This window comes from Protopterus annectens, chromosome 5.part1 (assembly GCF_019279795.1).
Source record: "Protopterus annectens isolate FY-2018-M chromosome 5.part1, PAN1.0, whole genome shotgun sequence".
NCBI lineage: Eukaryota > Metazoa > Chordata > Ceratodontiformes > Protopteridae > Protopterus > Protopterus annectens.
In genome coordinates this window covers 714841363-714855058 of record NC_056736.1, presented here as the reverse complement: position 1 = coordinate 714855058, position 13696 = coordinate 714841363, and the positions used below count along the sequence as shown (strand labels likewise).

Below are 13696 nucleotides of genomic sequence, written 5' to 3'. Positions count from 1 at the left end.
ACACAGGCCCCAAACACAAACACACACAGACACACTAACGACCAGCGAGGGGAGGGGAAAACTAAACAAAATTAAACTAAACAGGAATCTAACCACTCTCACAAATTACAACTACAAAGTCTGACAAAAAAAGATGAAAAGATTCACTTATCTGTTGATAAACTCTAGGAGCTCTAAAATCTAGCTACACACTCAAGCGCGGCAAACTAGATCTGAGGTCATAGGAGGTTGGCAGGGGATTATGGGTGAGGGGAGGAGCTAGGAGCTCGGATCCATAGCTATGCTACAAGTTGCCGGCTCGGATCAGATATCGGATCCAAGACCCACAGGTTGCTGACAAATGAAGTCCCTACTCCAGATCTAAGGGTAATACTGATCAAGCTCTAACGTTTAAGGCTGTCATTACCTCAGAAAGAATAAATGAAATTAGCTGACAGTTCCACAACCTGTGAAATACAAAAAAAGTTAGCAAACTGAGTAGTTGACAGCAAGAACAGCATTATAAATAAGTCTTATTTTGGAAACTTTTATAAATGCTAATATTGGTTTCTGGTGCAGTTAGTTTAAACTTATGGCAAGCATAAATGTAACAAAAACCTTTCAATGTTCTTTGTCTGAAGCAGGCTATAAATAAAATACAAAGGACTCATTGTTGAATGTTACACATCTCAGCTCCCTAAGTTAAACAGCAGATTTAAAACATCACTCTCGTCTCTCTCAAACACTTTTGTGGAAAACTCTGCCTGGCCAACAAGGCTGCAAAAATAACCTTTGTTCTGTCTATTCGCCTTTATTTTCATAAAACTGAAAGTATGACACACTTAGTCTAAGAACTTAAACTTGCATCATAAAACACGTGTCAGCGTATATTCATATTATGTGTTATATACACATATATACATACACGTGTGTGTGTGTGTGTGTGTATATATATATATATATATATATATATATATATATATATATATATATATATATATATATATATATATATATATATATATATATATATATATATACATACATATATATATATATATATATATATACATACATATATATATATATATATATATATATATATATATATATATATATATATACATACATATATACATATATATAAACGAAAAACCGTTCTAAAACTGTAAAGCAAAGTAGAATAATGCCAATAAACAATTAAAACTTTGTAACTAATAAAATTACGAATGGAGAAAAAACACAGCTGAGGCCGAACTGTTGTCTAGCGCTTTCATTCCTTTATTGTTGCTAGGAACTTCATACACACACACACACACACACACACACACACACACACACACACACACACACACACACACATGTGTGTGTGTTTAATTGGGACCTTTTTAGAAGAGCAAACACTCAGAATTTTGAGTCTCACATAATCGAGCCAAAAAAACTCAAAACTGCTTAAGATGGACCCACAGAAATAATGCACTGTGGGTACCAGGTTATTAGCCCTTTCTCCCCTGCAGTGTGATCATGGAGGAGATGTGTATAATTAGCCAGGGTGGGGGGGTACACTCTCCCTGTACTTAAATATACTAACTATACTACACTATATTATTATATATATTATTATTATTATATTATTATAATATAATATTGATAACTACACTATACTATATTATATATATATTATTATTATATTACTATTATTATTATATTATAATATAACATTGATTCCAAGCACAGAATCTTTTCCATTTGTCAGCATAAGATTTTCTAGTACTAGGCCTTCTTGCTCCAAAATGACATCCATCACAGCTTTACTGAGAGGTGTCGTTCGTATGATTACATGATTAGGCATGCTGCCAGGTTCAGAGCTTGTAGTTGATTGTGCAAGATCTGATTGTTTTGCTGGGACAGTAGTTGTGGTCTTTGAGGCAAGGCCCAAGCTGGATATTGAGACAGGTTCCTTAGGATTGGGTACCAGTATTTGGTGGGGCCAGTCCGGGGCAATTAATATCATCTTTGGCTTCTCTTGTCTGACTTTTAGGAGGACCTTGGGTAGAAGAGGCAGAGGAGGGAAGGCGTAAACTGACAGGTTTTTCCAACTGAAGGATAGGGCATCCACTTTCCATGCTCATCTGTGATGAGTCTTTGTGCAGAATCTTTTCAATTGATAATTTTGAGGAGAGGCAAATAGATCTATGTCTGGGGCTCCCCCATTTCTCTGTCATCATGCTGAATACTTGTGGATTTAGTTTCCACTCGTGAGGATCCAAAAGGCTTCTGCTTAAATCGTCTGACAGAGTGTTCTGTTTTCCTGGCAGGAATTGAGCTTGAAGATCGATTTGGTAGGTCAAAGCTGTGTCCCACAGTGCCATGGCTAATCTGCAAAGGGGGTATGAGTCTGTGCCCCCTTGCTTGTTTATATACCACATGACTGTGGTGTTGTCCGTCTTTATCAGTAGTTGTCCTGGATGAAGCAAGTCCTTGAAGGCTGTGAGGGCATTTTGAACAGCTAGCATCTCTTTCTGGTTGATATGTAGATGCATTTGATTTGGTGCCCATATGCCCTGAATGCATCTTCCTGCCATGTGCCCCCCCCCCTCCCCCAGGCATAATCTGAAGAGTCTGTTGTTAAGGTTTGGCTGGCAGGGGGTAGAGTGAAGGGTCGTCCCATGTTTTGGTGACAGGCCTTTGCCACCATAGAAACTCCTGTTGCAGGCAGGGGATGAGAGGAATCATTGTTTTCAGACTGCGTGAATGTTGACTCCATAAACTTTTTAGGTACCATTGAAGTTTCCTCATATGCAGTCTTGCATATGGAATTAGTAGGATGCAGGATGCCATGAAACCCAGAGCCTGCAGAATTTGTCTTGCAGAAGACTGGGTATTTGTTGCCATCAGTTTGAAGTAAGTAGTCAGTTGTCTTTTGTTTGTCTGGCATGAGGTAAGCCATCTGGGAAGTTGTATGCAAGCTTGCACCCAGGAATGTTATCTTTTGAGAGGGTACCAGTTGTGATTTCTTTTCGTTTATTGTGTACCCTAGGCATGCTAGAAGCCTTTTCACAAACGCCAGGTGTCGTAGAAGAGTGTCCTTGTTCTCTGCTTGACTGAGACAGTCGTCCAAGTAAGGATATATTTGAATACTTCTTTCTCTGCAAAATGTAATTACTGGTGCCATGCACTTTGTAAAGACCCTGGGCGCAGTAGATAAGCCAAAGGGCAGTGCAGAGAATTGGTAATACATTAAGCCAGCCTTGAATCTGAGATATCTTCTGCATGACTGTCTTATTGGGACATGCAGGTATGCCTCTTTTAAGTCTAAAGTCACCAGCCAAGCATTCTTGCCCAGCATGGGCAGAAGCTGTTGCAAAGTGAGCATTTTGAATTTTGGAATGTCCGGGTATGTGTTCAAAATCGATAAATCCAGTACTGGCCCCCAGGCCTTGTCCTTTCTGGGTACGAAGAACAATCTTGAGTAAAAACCTTGTCCTTTTTCCTGTTCTGGTACTGTCTGAATGCCCGCCATATCCACAAGGGACATAACCTGTTTCTGTGCCTCTACCCATTGGTGTTTTGGCAGGTCTGGCCAACCATTTGCCATTGGCAGAGTGTGGAAATGGAATCTGTATCTCTGTGATAAAATGTTCAGTCCCCACTTGTCCTGGGTTATTAACTGCCAATTTTAAGCAAAAGGTGCTCATTTCCCCCCTATGGGTGCTGCCAAAAGATAAGTGCTTGGTATAGGCAGAGGGAAGTCATTGGGATTGCTTTCTGTAGGTTTGCGCTTTATCTCTTTATTTTGAGGTGGATGCATCCCATTGCTTTGACCTGTATGAGTCTTGAGCCTGGTACCTGGAACCCTTAGGGCGTCTGGATTTGCCCCTTTGAGCTCTGTCTGACACAGGAAAGGACCAGTTTTTTGTAGGCCAGTGTCTACTGAATCTAGGTGGCTGCACTTGTAAGAAATCTTTAACAGTTTGCATAGACTTAGCTTTGTCTTCCATTTTCTTTAAAACCTCTTCTGCCTTAATACCAAACAGAGAATCATGCTGTAAAGGTGCATCTAGCAATTTAGGTTCATAGGTAGGTACTAGGCTATCTGCCCAAGGGCCTACGCAAGCCTAGCCAACAAGGTTCCCTGGCTTACGCCACCCAAGAAAGTTATTTTCCTGTGCCACTGTCGAGCAGAGACACAGAAGTGATCCCCGGGGTGTATTTCCTATTTCCCATCCACTCATCAAGATTTTTCTTGAGTGCTAATGAAGAACTTTGCTAGACATAGATGGGTAGCCTGTTCCAGAGTATGGGAAGTCCCTGGGATAGGAATCTATCTCTCCAGCATGTCCTGCCCATTGTGGTGACAAGGTTTAGGTCCCTAGAGCGTGCAGCTCGGAGGGATTGGGATTTCTTTAGGTGTAGCATGTCCAACAGCTCTGGGTTTGACGTAGCTTTATATGTTAGGCACAGGTCACCTCTGAGTAGGCGATATGCTACGGAGTAAAGCTGGAGTTTTTTGAGGCGGTCAGTGTAGGGCATTTGTTTGAGTCCACTTTAACATGATCAGGTAAATTTTGTTCCTTCAATCAGGCATGCCTCCTAATCACAGATCCAGTAGCTGCGGCCCTGCAGGAGGCCTCTAAAGAATCAAAACCACATTGCAAAGTATGCTTTGCAACTTGTTCAGCTGCATGCAGTAATTGCTGCAATTCTTTATTTTCTGCACATTCTGAAATCAGCATCATTTTCTGTTTCAGCAATCCCATAACATGTTGTTGGTACTTAAGCATATGAAATTGACAGTTTAAGGCCCTGATTGCCAAGGCTGCAGATATATAAACCTTTTTTTCCCCATCTGTCCAGTACCCTTGAATCTCTGTCGGAGGGGGTAGGGTTTTTTGCTGTTGAGGCCTTTACTCCCTTTGGACCCTGTGAAATAGTTTCAGGATCAGCAGCAGGGTTTCTAAATAAAAATTTATGAGAGTCAGGGACCCTGTAATACCTGTCAGGCTTACTGGGAGCTGGAGGTAAAGAGTCAGGGGTCAGGCTTGACTACGAAAAGACATCAACCACAATGTCTAACACAGGGGGAATGGCTAAAGGCTTATGCTGAGGGCGGAGGAAATCCCTGTGCCTCTTATTTGATTCTGAGAAGTCTTGACTCTCCCAGTGAAAATGCTCCCTCAAAGTATGTCAGGTTTCTCCAAATGAATAATCCTTAGGAGGAGATACAAATGGAATACACTCCTCAGCATCAGAATCCTCATAAGGAGGTAAAGACAATTCCTGATCAGAAGAGGAATCAGAAGAAAAAGAAACCTGATCTGAAGATTCATAGTCGGTGCCTTGCCTAGGCCTCTTATCTGGAGGGGGATGGGTACCCCTGATCAAGGTAATAAGGTCTTCAGCCATTTTGATCATCTGTTTTTTAGGCATGGAGGCCTGTGCACATGACTCAGGCGTCGTTTTTTTTTTAGTTTTAGAAGACGTCTTTGCCTTTGGTTTTGCAGATTTCGTCAGTTTGATATAAAAATGTTGAGGTCTGAATACAAGCTCAGAAGCCGGTGCCTGCTCAGCGGCTCCGGACCCATCCGAGGGAGATACATCTGTCGGCCCAATACCTTGAGTATCTTGCGGCATGCCGGACTCCACATGGGTGTCGGTAGAGGCCTGCGACTCGAAGGTAGCGGGTATTAGAGGCTGCGAAAGCGCCTCACTGAGTACCGGCGAACCGGCGACTGGCTTAGGAGAAGCTTCGTCATCGGTTTTGGATCTCAACTGACTTTCTCTGTCCTTTTCTTTGAATTTTTTATGCACTCCGGTAGTCTGATTGCTATTCGACGACATCTTTGGGTAGTTAAATCTGTTTCCAAACTACTTAGATACAAAAATATACCGACGCTTAATAGTGCGTTGGTTAAATCTAGCACAAAACTGACAGCCAGGCATGTTGTGATCAGAGCCTAGGCAAGGAATACAGTATAAATGGAAATCCTTATAAGGTATTTGCTTCCCACAAGTAATACAATTATTAACTTTTTCCAACATCGGTAAAAAGCAAAAAAAAAGTTTCCCCAATGGGGTACTTAGCTTTATTGAAGACTTCGGTTCTGAAACTCAAATGCAAATATTTCAGTAGTCGGCCGACCGGCACTTGCGAAATGCTTCTGCTTCGGGCACCGCGCGTCAAGAAAGACTAAAGAAAATGGCGTCGGCTGCATGTTTTATACCCCTGACGTCATGGAAGAGTAGACGGCAACCGACTCAGGACCCAAGAACTTTGGAATTCAGGCCGACTGAGGGCAACCTGCCAGCAGATTACCCAAATGTAATGAATGCAACAGTGAAACACAAAGAACATCAAGGGTTTCCTTTAAAAATGGTAATTGTAAAACTACATGCGTCATATATTTAGTGGTGTGTATGTCCTGTCCAGCATTTTATGTTGGGAAAACCGACAGGTGCTAAAAAATAGAATATATGAGCAAACACATCAGATTAGGAAACAAAATACCAACAACACTTTATATAGACATCTGTCTAGTAGTCCAGGGTGCCATACATTTAAATTTGGTACATTGGAAAAAGTAGCAGTCAACCCTAGGGGTGGTGACCACAAAGCTTTGTGTGAATAAAAAGAAGTGAAGTGGCAGTTAATGTTTAATACTTACACCACCCCCAGTATTAACGAAAATATTTCTTTGAAAACTGTTATACAACTTGGAGCTGAATATTCTTAAGTAGCCCAGTTTAGATAAGTAATGGTGTGCATGTAGAGCATAAGTTTTTACATTTATTATAGAAGTGCTCATGTGTTTTTTTTTTTAACTAGTGCTTTTAGTGTTTTGTGGTGACTTACTGACAATTTTGCTACTTGACCTTTTAATTTTTAACAAGATGTATTAACTGGTTAACTGAGAATGATTTAGGCTATCTAAGGCCATTTATTTGTTTACTGATTTTAGATTCTGATGAAGTCCCGTCAAGCAGGATGAAAGCGCTCAATCACTTTGAATAAAGTTTTTTATGCAGTGATATTCGTGAAACTGGGAGTCTTTATGATCCTATGCAGTCCGTCTTAGCCTGTGGTTTGCGGTTACTTCATATTTTGGATTAGTTGCTGTTGGGGACCGTTTTACGTTGTGTATTGTGTTTAGTACATTTTATGCTGTGGTGAGTGTGAATCCTGGCCATCTACAACAATTTTAAGACATGGCTTCTACCTACAGTAAGCATCTGAGTCAGCCAAACAGTAGTGGAAGACGTATTTCTCTTTCTTACATGTTTTAGTGCATTCTAATTTTTGAATACTAGCCTGGTGTAGTGACTTTCTGACCTGTTAGTAATTCCATAGAAAGCAAGTGTGTGACAGAAGGCTGCAGCATTAGTAGACATACTCCTCTGTTCTTTTTTCAGTTTCTAGTTTGGTATGTGCTGATTTCTGAATATTACTAGACAAATGCACTACTTTTCATGAGAGTGCTGCTTGTATATCTGCAGAAGCATGAGTGAAGCAAAATGTAAACGTTAGTACTAGGTGATGTCCCTTTTCCCTGGTACATCTTTATTTTAAATAAGAGCCAGGAACTGGGGGGTACATTCCTCCAATCCAATGCAAGCGGGACGGGAACACAAAATCAAAAAGATTAGTTTATCATGGGAGCTGAAACAACACTGGAACCATGGATTTACAGGATATTTAAAAGGAAAATGATAATGTGGGTGGGAATAAAAGTGCAGTGCTGAAACCGGTGTGACTTCTGTCAGCTTAACTTGGACCCCAGTTTTAAACATTGGGATTGTCCCTTTAATAATACAGAGTCCTGGTATAATATTTGCAGCCAATCATCCCCATAAAACACATCACTGATCCACTCTTCAGGAACTCAACCGGCTGGAACTTCCCAACCTGTTAACACTAAACCCACTTACCTTTGCCCACAAAGTCCTACACAACCCCAGTATCTGCCTTGCACTTTCAGGCCTGGTCCAACCTAACTTTAACTCCAGATCCCTTAGGTCTTTCAACAGACTAATGCTAAAAGTTAACCAATCTCTCAACTATCATGGTGACTCCCTCTATTCTAATAAAATAACTAAGGACTGGAATGCTCTTCCTCAGCACATCCAAAACAATCCTAACATTTCTTCATCTAAAAAAGAGCCTAAAAGACCATCTCAATGGTAAATGGCTCTGCCCCTGTACTTCACCTGCCTAATCTCTTTCTCCTACTTCTTCACGACTCTCTTCTCGTGCACCTCTCCTCAGCACCTTTAAGCAGCTAGTGCTTACATCCGATGTTTTGATCGGATTTGTTTAAATTTTTTGATAGACTTTTTGATTACTCCAGTTATAAATATCTCTACTATATTAAACTATATTTTTCACAACTATCTGTTTCTTAATAATTTTGTTAATTTAATTGCTTTGTTAATACTTGTTTCATGACTACTTGCTTTCCTAACTAAATGTTACTGTACTGGAGCTTTTCTTCCCAGGTCTCCGCTGAAAACAGGCTACTTACCCAGTCTGACACTACCCGGCTAACAAATGTAAGTAAATGAATAAATGAACGAATGAATAAATGAATAAATAAATAAAATCCTGTTAATGTTTTTACTTTTTGATGAAATGTGGTAAAATCAGATGATGCATGCCCACTTTGTTTTTTGTGAAACTCTAGTCCTGGATCTGTTTCAGGATTTACAGTGCAGCATGGAATTTACTATTAGATATTCAAATTTATAATTCACTTCTGGAATGCTGGTTTGTTCTTTGTGATTATATTACTTTTCCTTGAAGTTTTACTGGTGTTTTCCACCTGAGCAAGTTTTGTGTGTATGTGTGTGTGTGTGTGTGTATAGATGATTGAAGAGTTCATAAGCGTGCATTCCAAATGTCCAAACGTTACATTTGCTAATGTCCTGTGCATTTGCAAATATAAACGTTTGAAGAGATGTACAGAGATTGCGGTACAGTGCGGTTAGGGAAATACATCCCTCTCCTCGCTGTAGTATGATCTCTGAGTTGGAATATATAGTTAGGGGGGCTGTGGGGAAATCAATGTTACAACACTTTGGAAGAGTGCCTTTTGACCTTCCAAGATCGCATAATTGGTTTATAACATTTTGATGGTAAACCATATATATATATATATATATATATATATATATATATATATAGAGAGAGAGAGAGAGATATCTATATATATATATATATATATATATATATACACACACACACATACATATTATTGTCCCACTGTACTCATCCCTCATTAGACCCATTATAGAATACAATGCCTGTTTGGTATGTACCTCTCAAGACATCTGCAACAACTGGAAAGGCCGCAGAAATACCTCACTAAAAGAATCATAAGCCTAAAGCAGATGCCCTCTGCTGACCGTCTAAAAAACTCCGCCTATACTCCGTTGCATATCGTCTACTCAGAGGCGATCTCTGCTTAGCATACAAGGCCATGTCAAACCCAGAGCTGTTGGACATGCTACACTTAAAGAAATCCCAATCCCTCAGAGACACACGCTCCAGGGATCTAAACCTTGTCATCACAATGAACAAAACATGCTGGAAGGATAGGTTCCTGACCCAGAGACTCCCCAGACTCTGGAAAAGACTGCCCATTCATGTCAAGCAGAGTGCCCCTTTGGCACGCTTCATGATGATTGGATGGGAGATAGGAAGTTCACCCGGGGATCACGTCAGTCACCCTGGTAGACAGGGGTCCAGGGAATTGTTATAGCTTGTTATAGCTACGTTTGTACAGGCCCTAGGGTCGATAGCCTAGTACAAACCTATATATATATATATATATATATATATATATATATACATGTATCTGTGTGTGTGTGTGTGTATGTATATATATATATATATACATACATATACACACACACACACACACACACACACACACACACACACACACACACACACACACGACCTGTAGGTGTGACACGTCTCCCAAATAATACCCCACCTCAGGAACACACGCCTACACCACATCAAACAAAGCATTTCCCCCAATATTTTTATGTCCAACTCAAACGAACCATGAGTTTATTTTGGATCTAGTCCTCCTCAGTCTGTTACAGACAGGGCAAGTAAGCAAAGTGCAACAGTCAGGCTATTCATGCTCTTCTAGACCTTTCATTTAGTTTACACCTATAAACATGTACTCCTTTTGTCATTTAAACTTTCCTAAATATGTTTGTTCATACTGGAATTTACACGGTATGCAAGTCTTCTGCTTTTGGTACTTCCTGCGGCCAAAATATCAACAGACCACCCCACCTATTTTATTAACAAACTAAATTACTTGTGAGGGTAGCCTAGATGCCCAACTCAAAGTGAAGTTACCTCATGATTCAATGGGTGGGGGACTCATTTTATATTTTCTACCTTTTGATTGTTTACCTATACACAACTCACTGTAAATTGTTTGTGTTTATGCATACTAATTATCTCTCCGAATTTAAAATGAAGCAAAGAAAATCTAATGAGCTGACAGTACCCGTGTAAAAGTAGGGAACTTGCACTAGGCATTTTTATCATATAAAGCTGGCATCTTTCAAACGTATGAGCACTGACCATGAAAACATTTTATAGAATACAAAATCAAGTATAATTAAAAGCGGAGGGCTCTGTGGGATAAAGCCCTGGCTGTGCAATTAAGAAGTAATTTTGGTGCTAGAAGAGTTGGCCAGAAAGAATGCGCGTGACTGGCCAAATCTGGCTAATCCATTCGGGAAGGGTGAGCGGCAGCCCAACCAGCTAAACAAATGACATCCAGCAGAAGTGGGTGTTGTAGCCATGCAGCAGAAGGCTGACACTTGTGTGTTCCATAAAGCTGTGCTTAAATACAGCAGTTTCATTTCAACACATGCATGGAAATGTGCATGAGGCACTGCAGTGGCATTGTGGGATCCACGGGTGTCAAGGTTAAGCATAACCCTGACGGATGCCTGGATGACATCCTTCCATGGCTGGCTCTCATCTGTAAGTTAATCAGGATAACGGAGCAGGCAACAGAGGGGAACAAAGTACAATCAAAGTTCAATAATATGTGTGACACCTAAAAGTAGTCATAAAAAACATTAGCTCAACACAGCAGGAAAGGAAGGATATGCAGCTTTGGAGGCCTATCACTGTACAGTTAAACATCTAAGCAGTAGGGCAAATTTTGAATATTAAGAGGAGATTATGCATCAGCTGTTACATTAAAGTAGTAAGAATGACATACAGAAGAAAACTATTCAATTTTGTTTTGTGGGTGAAGGGGGGATAAACTAAACAAATAAATTATCATATTGCAGTGAAGCTGACTGTATTTTTTTTAAAGAAGCACTCCCTTAATAAGGCTTGCTGGAGTCCCAGAACCACTTTACTTACCTTACTGACAGTAATGCTTTAAAATTCTTAATGGCAAAGCATACTCAATGGAGTACCACATTAGGTAAGACTCGGTGTTAGCAGTAAACTAAACAAATTACCTTTACTAAACAGAAAAACTGTGCACTGAAACTGCAACCAAACATTTTAAAATAAGGTAGCAATCAGAAGAACATTTCTTACCATCATTACTATCAGAACTGGAAAGTTGAGGTTTGAGTATCCGCCTTAATGGTCGTCTGCCAATGTTGCTGTTTACAGACCCCTCCTCAGTGTCAGAATCCTCCCGATAGTTGACTTGCTTTGCCTGGTTTCTCTTAGACCTTCGCCTTCTATCCAAGAAATCACTGCTGTAGTCACTGGAAGCCAAACTTTGTACTAACAAACAAATGAGAATAAGAAAGAGTTAGCTACATCATCATCCTTTTCAGAGGACACCGCTTATAGTAAGTGCGCTCTCTCCTGCAGGTCGTGCTTATTTTGCGTACATATATTTATATATTTTATACGTGAGCTCTTTTTGATTTCATTTTTCTTATGGTTCTTAAATGCCCGATTGTTGCAAGACTGTATGAACTCGCATTTTAGACAAAAGGGAATACATTTCTTTTTAAAATTAGTTGACAAATATCAATGATAACATAAGAAAATAAAAAGTACATGAATTATCTAGAACACTTTCTATTAACTTGAGAAAGGTAATGTGTTTTTACAGTATCAAAATGATTCTTTAACTGCTGTTACTCTGGGGACAGAACTAAGTCCCTACTTCTAAACTAGTGCCCTAGTGTGGTGCTTTCCAGGACTTAGTAGTGCCCACTCTTAAGTGTAAATAACATTTGGATTTATACTTGTCATAAACATCGACCTGGACAGCTTTCTGGTTCACGGCAAACTTATTTTCTATCCTCGATCTTCTACAAAAAAACACAGTAAAAGCATGAAAAGAACTACTTAACAGCGACTGTACAGATGCACTAACTCGTGCAAAGTGGTAACTATTACTAGCACAGCCTTACAATTAGGTCTCTGTTTATAACCAGCATATGAGTTCAAGACACTAAGAAGAAATTCACCTCAAAAACGAAGCAAGAGAGGTAAATTATGGCATCCATGTCAAGAACACAGCTGGTTATGATAGGAGACATGATTTAAAGAAAAACTGTAGTAGCAGGATGTGTTTTACCAGTTTTTAAAGCCTTTGAAACTTGGTAGAAAGTACAGTTTTGTACCTACCATAAATGTAGATGTCCGATAGGAATGCATCTGCAGTCCTTACAAATGGGTTGTCCTGTCGTCAGGCAGCCCTTCGGTCGGCCGGATTCCAAAGTCTGGGTCCGGCTTCGGCTGGTGTCGCACCTCACCCGATGTCATAGCTGCAGTTCTTCGGGTATAAAGGCATCAGCCGACGCCATTTTCCTCAGTGTTTCTTGCCCCAGATGCCAGGTGCCCTCTTGGATGGCTAAATTTGGATAAATGCCAATGTTTCCAAATAGTAGAGAGCAAACACATAAAATAAGCATGTATGTACATATATACAAACAAATACACCATAATAGATCCCCCCCCAAGCTAGCTGAAAGATGGCAAATACCCTAGGAGTACCACAGAGGGAAGGCGTGGGTAATCCTGACTGCAGATGCATTCCTATCGGACATCTACATTTATGGTAGGTACAAAACTGTACTATGTCCTTCAAGGATGCATCTGCAGTCCTTACAAATGGGTAGAATACCATAGCCAAACTAGGGAGGAGGAAAAAGAGATTATGGTGTAGTTAGGATCCCTTGCAAAACAGCAGTGGCAAAACCTGCTCGGGATCTAGAGTATAAAGGTAAATTATAATGCTTGGCAAATGTATGCACGGAGGTCCAAGTAGCAGCCTCTATAATGTCCTTGGTAGCCACCCCTCGTAAGAAAGCTGTAGTAGTGGCTGTAGCCCTTGTGGAGTGAGGCCTGATGTTCTCTGGAGTTTTCTTTCCATGGAAGGAGTAACAAAATCTAATGCAATTTCCTATCCACTTGGAGATTGTCTGTTTTGAAATTGCTTTTCCTTCCCTTCCTGTTGCATATGCTACCAGAAGCTGGTCAGTTTTTCTATTGCACTTGGTCCTGTCCAGGTAGTAGCGTAATTGTCTATGCACATCCAAGGTATGCAACAGTCTTTCTCCCCTGTTCTGTGGGTTGGGGAAGAATGTAGGTAGGTGAATAGCCTGGTTTAAAGACACTCTGGACACCACCTTAGGCATAAATGTAGGATTTGTTCTCAGGGACACTCTGTCTTGATGGAAGATCAGGAAGGGTTGCACTGCC

The 13696-nt window shown here is 40.3% G+C and overlaps 1 protein-coding gene across 1 annotated transcript in view; it reads right to left on the bottom strand.

Moving 5' to 3' along the window:
• The window catches only part of RSF1 (remodeling and spacing factor 1), an 801570-nt gene that overhangs the window by 58679 nt on the left and 729195 nt on the right, over positions 1–13696 (bottom strand). The window contains exon 8 of the mRNA XM_044073343.1: positions 11567–11761. Within this exon, the coding sequence (XP_043929278.1) occupies positions 11567–11761 (195 nt within the window). The remainder of the gene's footprint in view (positions 1–11566; positions 11762–13696) is intronic.